This window comes from Triplophysa rosa, linkage group LG8 (genome assembly GCF_024868665.1).
Source record: "Triplophysa rosa linkage group LG8, Trosa_1v2, whole genome shotgun sequence".
Lineage (NCBI taxonomy): Eukaryota > Metazoa > Chordata > Actinopteri > Cypriniformes > Nemacheilidae > Triplophysa > Triplophysa rosa.
In genome coordinates, this window is record NC_079897.1 from 10,761,983 (window position 1) to 10,777,763 (window position 15,781).

The 15,781-nt window shown below is 42.9% G+C and overlaps 1 protein-coding gene across 1 annotated transcript; it reads right to left on the minus strand.

The window, feature by feature from the left end:
• Positions 1–10,816: 10,816 nt before the first annotated feature.
• Positions 10,817–15,157, minus strand: irx1a (iroquois homeobox 1a). The gene is made up of 4 exons (XM_057340960.1): positions 14,759–15,157; positions 12,596–13,583; positions 12,166–12,238; positions 10,817–11,193 (listed from the first exon to the last, which is right to left on the minus strand). Exons 1-4 carry the CDS (start codon positions 14,993–14,995, stop codon positions 11,136–11,138), a joined length of 1,356 nt encoding a protein of 451 aa, XP_057196943.1. The 5' UTR covers positions 14,996–15,157; the 3' UTR covers positions 10,817–11,135.
• Positions 15,158–15,781: the final 624 nt, after the last annotated feature.

The window sequence follows — 15,781 nt, forward strand, 5'->3', positions numbered from 1 at the left end:
CCATTTTTGCAGCTGATGTAAAAGATCGGGTCCTAAAATAGAAGCAGTTAAGAACCACTGAAATGGACCAATGTACAGAACTGTGTTATGCTAAGATGCTAAATCAAAGCATAGCATAGCATACAGGAAGTAGCATCTCTTTATACTACTTTATGTCAGACTAGAAGAGCAAACTACATTAGCAGAGAAAGAGAAGATGGGGCAGATTGTAGTGTATTGGGGGTTGGTATTATTCTGTACCACATCAGAGCTTGAGCTGATACTCAATTGGAAAGGGCCTGTATTTTCTTTTCAAGGTCAGGGAGGGCAGCGGCTGGAGAGAATAGTGGGGAGGGTGCTGGTTAAACGTTTGGTTTCCCCCGCCGTCGCCGGCCGCACTTGGATTAGAGGAGGGCAGATATACTGCACTTCAGAGGCAGATAATTAACACCATTGGCAGCGGCTGTGACGGAAGCCCCACAAAGGCTCCTACAATGATGCACTTCCCCTTATTTCTTCTTGGGCCGAGCAGCACGCAGCTGTTAAACTGGCAGGTTTTTAAGCATTGCTGATGGTTCCAGGAGCTCCTAAAGATTTCTCAGCAGTGCTTCCTGAGGAGAGATGGAGAGTAAGCAATCAATGTGCCAGACCTTGCAACACGGCAAAGGATGGCAGATAGCAGCTCTGTATGTATTCTTCCCTCCTCCTTTTTAAAAAGTGAGAAGTGGCTGATATTGATGTTGGGCCTGCACACAACAGGCTGGAACGGCCTGCTGAGAAGACTTGGAAGTTTGCTTGACTTCTTCATCCAATCCTTCGCTCCCCTGCCTGCCACACACCAACTGCTGACATTTCAACAGCTTTGATACATATTTTAAAGGCTTCGGTGCATCAGAACTGTACTAATCTTAGTTAAAAGAGGCCGAACTGTACACGGATATCAGTAAGGTGGCCCACTGACTTTAGATGAAAATCTCTGGGAATGAGAGTTCCATGGATTGAGCACAGACAGGCAACCTTTAATTTTACTTTTTTTTTAATGTTGTCAAAAATACACTTGAAGATTATAGAAAAAGCTGTGTCCCTTTTCGTTGTGCAATAATGGATTTTGACTTCCAAAAGCAGCATTTGTCTCTTTGACAATAAATCAATCAAACAAAATGAAAAATTGTTGCAAAACAGGTGGAAGAACCCAATTGCAGGCAGCGGGGGTTAACACAAAACAAGATTTATTAAACACAAAACAAAAACCCACGATGGGGAAAACATAATACATTAAACTAATGTTTAACAAAGAACAATAACACTGACTAGACTGACTGAGAGATAATAACACAGGGCAGGTGAGGGTAATCAAACACGGCCGGGAAACAACACAGGAAACGAGAGGGGAGGGGCCAATGACGCGACACTGGAGAGAACGCATATTATGTTATGATAGACAATAATATGATTCTCTCCACATAAAACGTCTCACTGGGGGGAAGCGTACTTCCGCTTGTCCCGCGGCCAGCTGTGCGCAAGGGCATCCGTGCCAAGCGTTGCCTCGGACAGGAGTACCAAAGCGGACAATGGGTGGAGTCCGGGGAGGCAACAGGACCACCTGTGCCTGGCCGAACCTCTCCCAAATGAGCCGGCTGCGCGGGGATGGAGTCGCCACTCTCCGCGAGGCGTCGACTGACGAGAGAGCGCATCAGCTGTCTGGTTCAGGACGCCTGGGATGTTTGTGGCTCGCAGGGAACTGATCACCTGCTGACTCCAGAGGAGGAGGAGGCGCCGGGCAAGTCATGTTAGCTGCCATGAGCGAATCCAATGATATACGCCACAGCAGCTGTGCTGTCCGACCGGACCAGCACGTGCTTGCCCTGCACGAGAGGTAGTAGCCTCCTCAATGCAAGTAGCACAACCAACAACTCTAGGCAGTTGAAATGCCAATGCAGGCGGGGGCCCGTCGACCGCCCCGACACTGCTTGCCCGTTGCACACGGCACCCCAACCCCAAAGAGGTCATGGAGGCCAGGGGGTTAGGGTGTGTCGGCAGAAAAGCGTGTGACCATATGCCTGCTGCCGGTGTGCCATGCTCTCCAAGGAACTTGACTCTGTAGCCAGTGTTGGAGCGGTCGTATGTGCATCGACCGGAGGGGGACCACCCCCGCCGAAGATGCCATGTATCCCAGGAGCCTCTGAAATTGTTTCCGGGGGACCGCTGACTGTCTGAAAGCTTCAGGCAGTTCAACACTGATCGGGCGCACTCTGTAGTCAGTCGCACTGCCTCTGGGAGGCCATGTGGGTGCGGGCTTCCTCGTTGCGGGTCTCGCGCCCCCCGCGGGGGGTGAGCGGGGCCGCTCATGAGGACAGAGTCGAGTTCCCTACCGAGAAAGAGGATGCTCTGCACCGGGGAGAGCTTGCTCTTCTCAGATGACCTGTAGCCCCACCGATCTAGGTGCCGGAGCACCAGGTCCCTGTGTGTACACAACAGATCTCGAGAGTGCGCCAAACTGAGCCAGTCATCGAGATAGTTTAGTACCCGCACACCTCCTTCCCTGAGGGACCTTCGTAAAGACTCGTGGAGACAGGGACAGACCGAAGGGGAGGACCCTGTACTGATATGCCCGTCCCTCGAACACGAACCGTCGGAACGGCCGATGTCGAGGGAGGATCGAGACATGAAGTACGCGTCCTTCAGGTCGATTGCCATGAACCAGTCCTGACACCTGATGGACGTCAGGATGTGCTTCTGCGTGATCAACCTGAAAGGCAGCTATTGTGTAGGTGCCTGTTCAGAACAAACACACCCAAGATAGGGCGCAACCCCCTGCCTTTTTTGGGGACAATGAAGTACAGACTATAAAACCCGTTGAACATCTCGGCTGGTGAGACGGGCTCGATCACTCCCTTCACCAGAAGGGTGGCGACCTCGGCCCGAAGTACGGGAACATCCTAGCCTCGGACTGAGGTATATCGGATGCCCTGAAACTTGGCGGGCGTGAGGCGACTGGATCGCGTAGCCGAGACGGATCGTCTTCCCTAGCCAGCCTGACAGTCTGGGAAGCCAGACAGGCTCCCAGAATGAGACGGGGACTAAAGGTACAATCTTTTTCATTGTCCCCCCGGGGGGTGGTTCGATGGCTAGCAGTATGGATTCCTTGCCGGGGGAGGTATCCCGGGGAGGAGATCGGCTCTGCTGTTTTTCCTTATTGGCAACTGCACAGCTCAACGCACTGTCTGACTGAGAGTGCTGGGGCTGGTGTTTATACTCGACATTGCGCTTCGCCATGACGCAACGTCGAGTTTGCCGTTCACCATCGTGCAGAGGGTGCAGCAGATGGAGAGACGGGGCAGGATCCGTCCCTATCCGACTTCCCAGCGATGTGGCTGGGGTCGGGCCCAATGGTAGCCTCGATCCTCCTGAGGTCTTCTCATGAGGGCCGCTTCACCGCGGCTGCTGATGGGGCGATGGTCTCCTCTTCGCTGTCTCCTCCAGGGGGGGCCGCCTGAGTGGGGGGCGCCAGAGCTGGAGGGCGTCGAAGAGGACCAGGGCTGCTGGGAAGCAGACAGTGCACGGGACTCGACGGCCGAGGCCATGTTTGATGTGAAACGTGCCGGAAAGGGGCGTTCCAGGTCTTACTAAGTTCCTCATGCACTTCCGGTAAACACGGCACTGGGGGCGGGCATGGCTTGGAGCCGCGCTCAAACCCGAGGCGCCATGTAGCCAGCCGCGAGCGCCGGGAAAGGCAGTGCGGGCACTGCCACCCAACACTCACGGTGGCCCAGGAAAGCATGGCTGACATTTCGACGTCCGCTTCTTCCTGGTCTCGACCCCCCGAGGGAGGGAGGAATCGTTGGAGTCGGATGGCAGTACGTCACCCCCCGATGCTGCAAGAGACATCTCATCATCACGCATCGTGTCCGAATACGTGATTGAGGAATAAGATGGTGGACCGTCTCCTGGGGAACGGTCAGACGAGCAAGACGAGGTGCGAACGGTCCGTGAGCCAGTGGCTGGCAGATTATCGCTCACAGTAATCCTCATATCACCCTCGCTGCTTGCCGTAGCGGAGGGCAGTGCCGTAGTCCTGCCGTCACGGAACGGGGAGCAAACGAGTTGGTGGCTGAGTCCCGTGGGAACACAGCCACCCATGACGCAACGTCTGAATCATCACTGCCCGCAGTGCAGGCAGGACGTATCCACAACGTCTGCCCCAGCGTACTGGAAGCAGGCATCGTGTCCGTCCCCCTCCTCGATGAGTGTGTTGCACCCATGAGAACAGCGGGACATGCCACGCTGGAGAAATTTGCTCTTTTAGAAAGGAAATTTGCTCGAACACCTCCGGAACTGCCGAGACGCCCAGGGGAGTCACTGCAGGAAGGGACCGTCCGCTTTCCACATCATAGATTCCAGCAGAAAAATGACCACCAAAGATCGTAGAGAAGCTCATCAGATGCGTAGGCTCTGAAGAACAAATGGTGGATGAATGAGCACGCCGGCTTCCCTCTTATACCTGGACATCTGGGGAGGAGCCCGGCATGCAATTTTCATTCGCCAATTTTCATTGGCCTTTTCTAAATACTCAGAAGATGATAGGTTCTCAAGACAAACCCCATTCTGTCGGTTCGACACAACGTCGAGAGACCGACAGAAAGGGAACCCAAGGCTTTTTCATGACTCTGCCACAAGATCAAGAATTACATGACATAGGGAGGCAGAATCATGACAAAAATGGTTTTCCTACATCATTTAGCATTGTTTTACTTGTCTAATCAAGTCAAACCTTTCACAGATCATGATATTTTTTACAAATATTATCACAATGTCAAAGCTGCTTATTTCATATGATAACAATGTACTATGTACTAGTATAGTATAGTCGTAGCCACTGCTAGCTTAGAGCTGCCATCAAGTTTGCTAGGGCTGCCACTAAAAAAAAGATTCAAAACATATCATGACAACAAAACGGGAAACACAAATTAATCTATATTATGCCCTCTTACTAGTTGAAAACAGAATATGGATACAGGCTCCCTCACTTGATAAGAGTGATGAATGCCAATCCGTGAAAATCTATCTCAGCATTTTACAGTTATGATGAGACATGGTTTGTTTGTCACATAATAGTGTTATTTGAGGCGATCAGTGTCAAGATGATCTTTTTTAATTCCTTGAGCTCAACACTGTACCAGCGGCTTTACAAGGACTGCGTAAAGTACCGCTAGGTTGACTTATTGTGCGTTGTCTTTTATCTTCTCCGCGTTGTTATAACCCAGCATGTCGTTCAAAGAAATGCATCACTGTTTATTAAACCATCACCCAATCCATCCTTTCCCAAACCTCACAGTTTATTGTTGCCAGGGTATTGAGATATGCATCTGATCATTTCCTCATTCCCGGCAAATCTCTGACATTAGTGGCATTTGTGTCAGCGTACGCGTAAATCTTCCTCTATCTGACGGCACGAGCCGTGCAATATGACTCAGACTAAGTGACTGCTTGGCTATTATTGGTGTGGAACAGACCAAGGAGAAGAGAGGGGTTAGGAGAGTTGACCACATGCTGGACAATATTGGTTGCAGATGTGGCCATCAGATCACAAGCAAACCAGGATGGCATTTCCTCAGGATGGAGCTATGTATTTTTTGAAAACTTTGATGTGAGCGCCAATAATAAATATGCATGATTTGATGTGCGCCTTATGAGGTGGAGTCAAGCGTAGGGGATAAACTGAAAAGTGAACCCCACATTTTGGCTTTGAGGGTAGCAATGGTGATTAACATTATTGGTCACAGAGCTATTTTCACCCAGCTACATTTGAATAGCGCTTTCTTGTGCAAAACTTGCTGCTCCACAATGCTCGCATTTATTGGATGGTTGCCCGACCGCTTCTGTTCTGTGTCTGTGTTATGAACTTGTTGATATGCTATTGCTGTGGTATATCGAGAGGTTGCTTAAGCGTTGCTAGGTGGTCACCAGGGAATCCTTGCTGGTTGTTATGTGGTTGCCTGGTGACCCAGGTCAAAAGATCCCACCCACAGGTGTCTATGATATTCACCCTACATGAGTACATACTAAACTAACTAAATCTAGTACCTACGTCTATAAGGTTAACTTTGTTCACAGATGATTCCACAAGACCTAAACAACGCTGGTCTAGAATCACTTTTTTTACGCTACATAAACCTTAGAACAAAATATCGGCAACAGAACATTTAGGACAGAATTAAATATTAAACATTTTAAAGATGTAAATACATAAGTGGGGAAAAACTGAAACAAGACAGGCTTCTGCACCATTGTTGTTTATAATGGGTGCAGTATGTATACATTCTTTACATATACATCTGCAATGCTTTGATGGTCATAATTCATTTGTTGAAAATAATTTATTCAGTACATCAAGGTATACATTTCTTGTTATCTATACCACTAACTCTTTAAAAGAGTTTTTCATTTTACATACGTTAGTATACATACTAAGAGCAACATGATTGTTTAGTCTCAAGCTAATGTTAGCTTAGCCTTGTGTTCCCTATATGTGCCAGTAATGACGCTGCTTTCAATTTGTACCTCAGTTTTATGTGAATTGGCTATGAAATTTGAGGATTTTGGTTTGGTGTCGGGATATCACCCAGCATGTGTGATTTTGCCCTAAATGCTAACACGTCCTTTGCTAAGTGTCAGGGTTGGGCAACATCAAACACCTTCAGGTCACAGAGGAAAGTAGGAATAAGGAACTTGTTAGACTCAACTGTGTCCACATTCTGTAACGTACACTGAACCATATCAGTGTTTGATCTGCGACATCAAACTAATTCATCATCTATGGCTGCTTACGTTGCTTCAAACACCCAGAAGTCATCGCTGGCCCAATAATACACATACCGGTCTTGCAAGCAGACACGAGTCTGTTAAGTGGTGGGTTTAGATCCTGATTCACTATGGCGGGTTATAGAAAAAAAAAACATTGTTTGCAATACAGATTAGAGGAAGCGATCTGATATCAGCCTCTGCTGTGCACATGTGTGGCGGGGGAATAACTGAGCCAGGCCCCAGCTGCTGGGTGACACTTCAGATTCATCCATTCCTCTTCGCACAGCCCTCTGGAATTAATCCAAACCCACAATGGCATCACATCAGAAAGGAGCGCAGGAAAGTCTGACTTTATTATGCATCTCTGTGGAAATTTTCATGTGGAGGGATAAAGCTCTGTAAGTGCTGTCTGCTGTTTATTAGGCACAGCATAAGACAATAGCAGCCTCGGGGAAGGGTCAAACTACACACTCTATCTCTGAGTTAAGGTTTGTAGGACCGGCCTTAGAGAAGCATACATGCTAAGCAGATATACCAGACAAGTCCAACTCTCTGAGTAACATCTTTGCTACTTGTTGTCATTCTCTATTTCTGTGTGTGTTTGTGCATTTGATTTGTGTTTACAGTGTCATAACTCCAAATGTTCAGAACCAAATCCAAGCGAAGCCACTATAAACATTTCCAGAGATGCTCTGCTCCAGTCTGAAAAGTATTAACCACAGATTTATTTGTTTAATCCTTCGATGGGTCATGTCCACTACATTGACAGATCATTTTAAGTCATTTTAAAATATTTAAGGTGTGATATTACGTCCAAACCACCACGAATATTTTGCGTTATTGCATTTATCACAATACAAATTTAAATGGTTGTGGTGATGAACCAAACACTTATTTGACTGACATTCTCTACCCACATTTTTATTTTAGCAAAAAAAAAAAAACAAAGACTGGAAATTATTCAAGAGGGGAAAATAAAACACCTTTTATTTCTTTGTAAGCTAATCTGGATGTACTTTGGTGCTTCTCCTTGTCTGTATTGGTCATATTTGATGAATATTGAATACACAAACTTCATGAATCTGTAAAACACACACTCGCTCACTAGTAGTTGTCTCTTGTTGCTGTTTGTGCATGTAGCGTGAGAGCAGCTCTCTCCAACCCTCACTCGAACCAGAGGGCCTGCCTCATCCGGTGGCATGCATGTTCTACAGCAACCCATTGCTCCTGGGAGGAAAACACGATGAGTAAGGTATTCGTCCTATTCAAACTCTATTGTTGTTTTGGATACAAGGAACAGCGAAGTAGTCAAACCATAACATGGTGTATGGCAACTGTGGATGTGTGTGACTATTGGACTCCCCGACTTGCAACCCGACCATTGTTGAAGGTATTCACCAGCGCACTCATGAAACTAGATAAATGGATTAGTTCTTTAGAGATACTGGCGGCATCTTCAAAAAGACAACACCATGGGGCGGTGGGGGGTTGGGGGGGCTGGATTCAGAGGGGGTGGATAAAGGGGGTTATGGGTGGGGGAAGTTGTATGAATGACCTGTTTCTGCCAAAAAGACAAGACAATGATAAACTTCCCTCTCACCTCTCTCTCTCTCCTATAGTCTGTGACAGATACCCAAGCATCATAAGAGATATTATGTGTCCAAGCCACACATTCTACTGTACAACTGTATGTGGGAGCAACATGTTATTTGAAAATGAACGTTTTTCCATTGTTTATTTTTCTTATTGGCTCAGTGTGTCCTTCATCATTTTCATCATTTTGTGAAGCCAAAAATAACATGATCCGTATGATAATGATTAAAATGGATGTATATTTTTGCTGCTCCCTCTCCTTTTCTCTCCCGCCCACACTTGCATATTCCTTTATTCTCTTTCGGCCTCTTTTGGCTTGCATACATTGCCCGGGGCAGCGTGTGAGAGTTGCTGCAAGTGTCAGAGTAATTATGGGCTCCTGCCCCGTTTATTTCTCGTTAGACAATTGACTGTACATCAAGTACAGAATGAGTAATTGCGTGTGTATTAGCGAATCCCAGCCCGATGGCCTCCAGCACTAACCCCATGCCAGCACAGGACAAAAGATATAAATGGAACACCGGGAGGTTATTTAATTTCAACCGCAACAAGCTCATGAAAAAGATGAAGACGAAATAAAGGCGACACAACAGAAATTTGCACACCTGCCCTGATTTAATATCTCTATCTAACAAATGACAGTGTATTATTATTATTATATTCGTACAGTATAATAATTTGTATAAACAAGATTATTGTTTACTATATGTTATTGTTAATAAATGCGCAGTGCACAACAGAATTACAGAAGTGTTTTCTATAAATCTTAGGGGGAGAAACATTTAAAGTTTACTGCGCTTAATGTTGACCAATACGGTTTAAAACCTTTTAAAAATGTTTCAAAACAGAACATAAAACATTTTATATCCTTTATTTTTGTAACTGCTGGCGACAATTAACGCTAAACTTCAGCGCATCATGTCATTGACTATTTCGTTGTTATTTTCTTTCTTTAATTGTCATAATTATAAAAAAAAACATTTTTGTTGAAGTCCACATTAGAACAGATATTCTTATTTTAATCGAAAATGTTAGAAATAATCATTTTTAAAGCAAACGTTATCAGCGAATTCTAAATCTATAGTTATTTTATGTATTTATAATTATTTTAAAGCATGCAATACAGGTATGTCGGTATGCAATTCCTTCCTGCAAATGTGACCCATGCAGTCTGTGAAAACCAGGCTAGTCTCAAAATGGAAAAAAAATAAATAACGAGCATCAACGTTTGAGTTCAACCATGAATTTCACTATAATTAACATCTTTGACATGTGTCAAAGTGTGTCATTACTCATTAAAAATATCAACGTCATATTTTTACAGAATGTTCTGTTCTTTACATTATGTTGGATGATTTTATGTAGAAAACAGTTAATCACAAAACAATGACTTAAGCAGTGTTTTCACAGACTGGGTCACATATGTGGTAGTGAAATTAGACGTGTTACATAATTCCATACATCAGTCAAACATTCAATATTTAAAAATTCAACTAAAAAGTAAACTACAAAAAATTAAACTTAAATATTAACTGTACTTTATAAAACAAAATCAAGCTAAAATGACTGAATTGTTCATACTGTGTCCGTGTGAACTAGCTGTTATGACTCTTTATATCTATAGAGGTCGCTATAAGCTTTAATTTACTTATTCTGCAACTTGGTTTCCAGCATCAATAGCTTTAAATGAAGCAAGAAAAGCAGACAACACATGTAGCGTAAGACCTAAATAAGCGTCATTCAAAATCATTAAAACATTTTAAAATATTAGCCCGTGAGTCTTTTTCTGTGTTATTTGTTTAATCACAATTTAGAAAAAAATCAGCTTTTTTCATTAAGCTTTTAAAGTTTTTATAAATTATATGGTTATTTATATGAATTCAGTTTTCCATTAAATTCGAGAAAGGCTATTGAGTTGAGGTATTAGGTTATATATTATTGTAGTATGAGCTGTAGCTACTGTCTTGCGAATGACGCTATAGACACTCCACACTAGGCCTACCTCTGAACTGAATGTCACTCTCCTCAACAAATTAATAATTTATTATCGTATCGAGGTTTTTTCTCTCCCTTTCTCTTACTGACAGATTAGATTTTAACCATTTGATTTTGTTTGCACAGGGCGTTCCCGCATCATTACTTAATGATATTCCCAGCTGCTTCGGTCCATTTTCCGCCGCCAGCAGCCATCTGGTCTCTTATTAGCACCTCAATGCATTTCCAGCCAGCTCCATTTAACAATTGAATTTGAACACTCCTGCAAAATATTTTAAGATCCGTTTCGGGCCCCTTGCAAACTGACCGACAGTTTACTCTCCAATTGTTTATATTTATTATTAACGCGGATTAATAGGCCTATTTATACAATTTATAAGTTCAATAATAATGACGTAAGGAAAAAACCAAATGCGTTTCCTCCACTAAAACCCACACTTTTCCAGAGACCACAAAAACCCATCAGTACTTTGAATTTGTCTATAATTTCATTTAGTTTATTAGACAAAATATATGATCTGAACAAACTCCGTCAACTATTTACAAATGTGGGTCACCTTAAAGGAAAACACCATCACATAAAGACAAAATAAGCCTACCAAATGTCCCACGGTAAGGAAGGGATCACAGGTGTCATATGTACAACTCCACTGGTGCTAATCAAACTCGCCATTTGTTTTAGAGTAACTGAATGCTATGCTGATTTCGTTTGCATTGTCCCATTATGAGTGCCATCAGTCTTTTTTCCCGGGCAAATGTCTTGATCAAGCGGAAGAGAGAGCTGTTAGCACCCTCTGTGTTGATTCCTGCTGGTTTCTTGGGCTGAGAAGAGAGAGACAGACAGAGAGAGAGAGAGAGAGAGAGAGAGAGAGAGAGAGAGAGAGAGAGAGAGACACAGAGAGAAAGAGAGAGAGAGAGAGAGAGAGAGAGAGAGAGAGAGAGAGAGAGAGAGAGAGAGAGAGAGAGATGTGATCTGATGTCCTATATATTAACAACACAGCGTGACATTTCAACGTTAGCCACAAAAAAAATGGCTCATATGGTAACAATTTTTTTTATCAGGGATACCAATGATCCATGGACATTGAAAATTAACATATACTATATTTAATGACATTAATAATTATTTTCACGCAAATTAGGCTACTGTAAATCATTATAATTTAATAGCGTAATTATTTTGTCGTCAACATAAAATTTACTTTTATTGTAAAATTTTACCATTCTATACATTTTTTTACATGGTAAAGGCCTAGCTACTTTTTATGAAAATGAAAAGTTTTTAATGCTGTATCGTAAATTACCATTCAATTCACTGGTGCAATTTGTTTTATCCCATTAGGAAATATATAAATACGAGTCATATCACAGAAAAGAATGTTAAAATAATGTGGCTCTTAAAAAGGGGAAAGTTTCAGCAAGACTGCTCCCCCGAGGTTCACTTTCCCCAAGGGTCTTTAGGAAAGGCACACAGCTTTGGTGACTTGATAAGTAGTTACTCTCCTGAGAGACAGAGAGTGTGAGTGGGGAGGGGGATTCGTGGCCCTTTGTCACCACGAAAAGCACAACTATTTATTATAAGCGCTAAACGCAGATTTTTCTTTGGCTGTCTGCTGGGAATAGCTTTATCCAAAGAGTTTTTCTCCGATAAGCTGTTAAAAACATCCGTTGGGAAAATAGTTTTTTTCCTTATAAACCGAAAATTATAATAATATTATAAACCGAATAATAATAATAATAACACTAACAACAAAAACAACAACAACAATAATAATAATAATAATGCAAATTTACCTGTCATGAATAGGACGAAACGATGACTTTAAAGGTTGCGTTGGGGATTCATTTCTGAGAACGTTTTCTCGATCTGATATAAACAAGTAATTTTAAAAAGTCAGCAATTGCATTTCTTATACAGGAAATACATTTGAAAAGCAAATGCTGTTTTGTTTTTAACCCATGGCAATGGGGTCAATATTGGAAAATCAACCCAAATGATGCGTTGTTGTTACCCAAACGTCCAATATTGACTCAGCCATGGATTAAAAACAACCCAGCATTTTAGAGCGTAATAATAAAATAATAATAATAACAACAACAGTAATAAAAAGAATAAGAATAGCCATAACAATAACCATAATAATGGAAGTATAAAAGAAAATAATAATAATGAATTGTTCAAGTTGTCATGTGGTCCACATAAGGCCCAGGATTTAGTGCATACCTATGTGTTTTGGACTCAGGTCCTCTGGCGCATTGTCACTGTTCACGGCTGGCATAGATGACACTAGCACCGACGTGGGCTGTTGCGAATGGACGTGATGGTTATGGTGATGCTGATTGACGCCCAGAAAAGATCGTACGTTCAGCAGGGAGTTCTGGCCCAGGAATGCGCCATTTGTCCAGTTGTGAAACTTTCCAATCTGACACGTGTACAGTCCGTGGCTGGGCAGGAAGGCCGGGTGAGACCCCGCCTGAGTGGCAGGAACGGTCGGGGACGTGGGTTTTAGTGCGCTATCTGGACTTGTTGCGGTTTCCGCTAACGACCATATTTTGGGCTTATTGCTAACCGGAACTTGAAAACTTCCCTGTCGACCTGGGGACAGCACCCTCGTGTTGTTGTTGTTTCCGTCGGAAGGTTCTTTGCTAACGGAAATCGCATTTGATTTGGATTTGTCAAAGGCCTCATGAGCCTCGAACGCAAGCGCGTGCCGTTTCTCCTGCATACTCTCCAGTTCCCCGCGCTTCTCCTCATCCTCCTCATTGCTTTGATCTCCGTCATTGTCATCGATCTTGTCGATATCTATGCTCTCCAAATCTATTTCCTCCTCATCTTCGTTCTTCTCGGCGTCCCCCTCGTTGTCGCTACCAAATATGTTACCATCTTCATCCTCTTTACTTCTGGCTCCCCATGTCACCTTGTTCTCCTTCTTGAGTCTCCGCCTGGCGTTGGCGAACCATGTGGACACTTGTGTGAGGGTCATCTTGGTGATGATGGCCAGCATGATCTTCTCGCCTTTGGTGGGATATGGGTTTTTCCTGTGCTCGTTGAGCCAAGCCTTCAGAGTACTGGTACTCTCCCGTGTGGCGTTTTTAGGCCTGTTAGGGTCTCCATACTGAAACTGCCCGTAGGGGTAGAAAGCAGGTCCACTGTGTGCAGCAAAGCTTGCTGGGTGAACACCAGGACTGTCTTTTAAATCATACTGGGAGCCCTAAAAAGAACGATAAAAATTGTAAGACATTTATTTCAATCACTGTAAGAACTCTGCACAAGATGTATAAATATACTGCGCCACATATTCTCAGTGAAAGTGAAACTTTTAAATCGTGTTCATGTTGCGGAAACATTCTTCTCTATTCATCGGTGCTTATCTAAAAACTGGACTGAAAGTGTACTTAAATGTTTTTACAATTTTAACATCATTTTCCTGACCTTTTTAAACTAACGTTTCTTTTGATCTTTGGCCAGCTGACACGAAAAGGCTAGGCCACAGATACAAATAATAACACATAGGCTATTTTAAAAAAACTAGAATAAAAATTGATATTGTGGAAAATAATAAAAATGCCAATCACACTATGGCGACATTGTTTTTACATATATTTTACAATGTATATTTTATATGAACGTGAAGTAAACCCGTGACATATAGGCCCTATACCAACAAATTGTTTTAAATAAAACTTAATATAACAAAAATAAAAGAAAAATATTTAGCAAAATTTAGAATTACGAACAAAAATATCTCGTAAACAATTTAGTGCATTTTAATAATATAAGAATAAAACCGCATTTTAATAAAATTGCACGTTTTTATAAACCACCAACAAAAAAAAACACGAAGTAGTAAACAGACAAATATTTTTGATGAATGGATAAATATTGTTCTACTGTTAAAGCGAGATTTTATAGGCCTAACAATATTTTAGTGCAATGCCATAACTATAGTTATAGCTATATTTTCCAAGGTTAAATATTCGGCCAGTTGTTTAATCGACAATCGAAACCATTTAAATCAGTTGAAATGTATCTTAAGAACAAGTTTAACACCTTACAAAACGGGAAAAACTCGGATAACAATTATTCGACCTAAAATCGCAAATAAATCTTCAGAAAAACAAAAGTGCGCTTGTTTGGCTCTATTTTGTTTTTGTGCATGTCAGATCCGCATTGTCATTTTCGTTTAGTGAGACCCAAATCGCTGCAGATTAACTTGCCATTCACAGAGCAAGCTTCGGTTCAGTTCTACATTAACCATGCAAGCGTGGCGAATTCAAAACACTGTTTAAAACTATTTTAAAATACTTTGATCTGAGACAACAGCATGTGAACAGAAAACACAGCCTTCGCGAATGAATACATTTAACAAACATTTACTTTTCTTACCATTTGGGAGAAAAGAGCTAGATCGGCACTGGTATAAGGCAGAAAAGCGCTGTAGTTGTGCGCGTACGGATACATGCCCAACACCGAAGACACCGCAGCGGCCGCCGCGGACGCGCTTCCCCCGATCTCACCGTTCCCTACCCGGGATGAGGGAGTGAGCACTCCCGGACGGTCACCTCCATACACCGCCTGGGAGGCACTTAAATACTGCGGGTAACCCAGCTGGGGGAAAGACATCTCCTTCGCCACGTCGGAAGCCAAAACAACGCAAAAAGCGAATAGCCCACCAACGCAAGAAGTGAAAGAGTTTCTCTCTCAAGCAGCACAGGGTGAGAATGGTAAATGCTCGTCTTTAAATCTCAGTTTCTCTTTTCCAGCAAGTCCGTCGGATGTGATCAGATCAACAATTGAGCTCCAACTGATGTCTCTGCCCCTAGGTCCTGGGCTGATCTCTCAGATACAATTTGAAGTTGATGCTTTGATTGGCGTCCCAGGCTCCTCCTCGTTGGCGCATGTGGTTAGTGCATTGGCCAGGGCCACTTTTGCACTGTTTGGAGGATTGTATGTTAAATGTTTAGCATTAGAATCCATTCACTGTAGTGTGACAACCTGTCCAAGCGATTTTACAGCTGCCCAGCACTGGAGAAATAAACTGATAGGCACGCGGAACTCATCAGAATGGCTCACTATTCTTAAAAAACACTGGAGAATTAAAACAACATTTCGATGACACTGATCTTCATAAGGTATTGGCGACAAAACAGCTGCTTTCTTTTAAGTTGCATATAGCGAGTTACGTTTAAAACGGCAGATAGTGTTAAACATTTATTTAACGATTTATTTTACAAAAAAATAAAACAAAAATATTAAGTAATATTTTAATAAAGCACACGCTTTTTTATTTTATCGGAGTGAGCCTAGTTAAATATGTGCATTTATTCGCTACTTTTCATCATCATGGATCTGTTTTATTAACTTTTTTAATTTACAGACACACAGGTTTCAATGCATGAACTTCCAAAT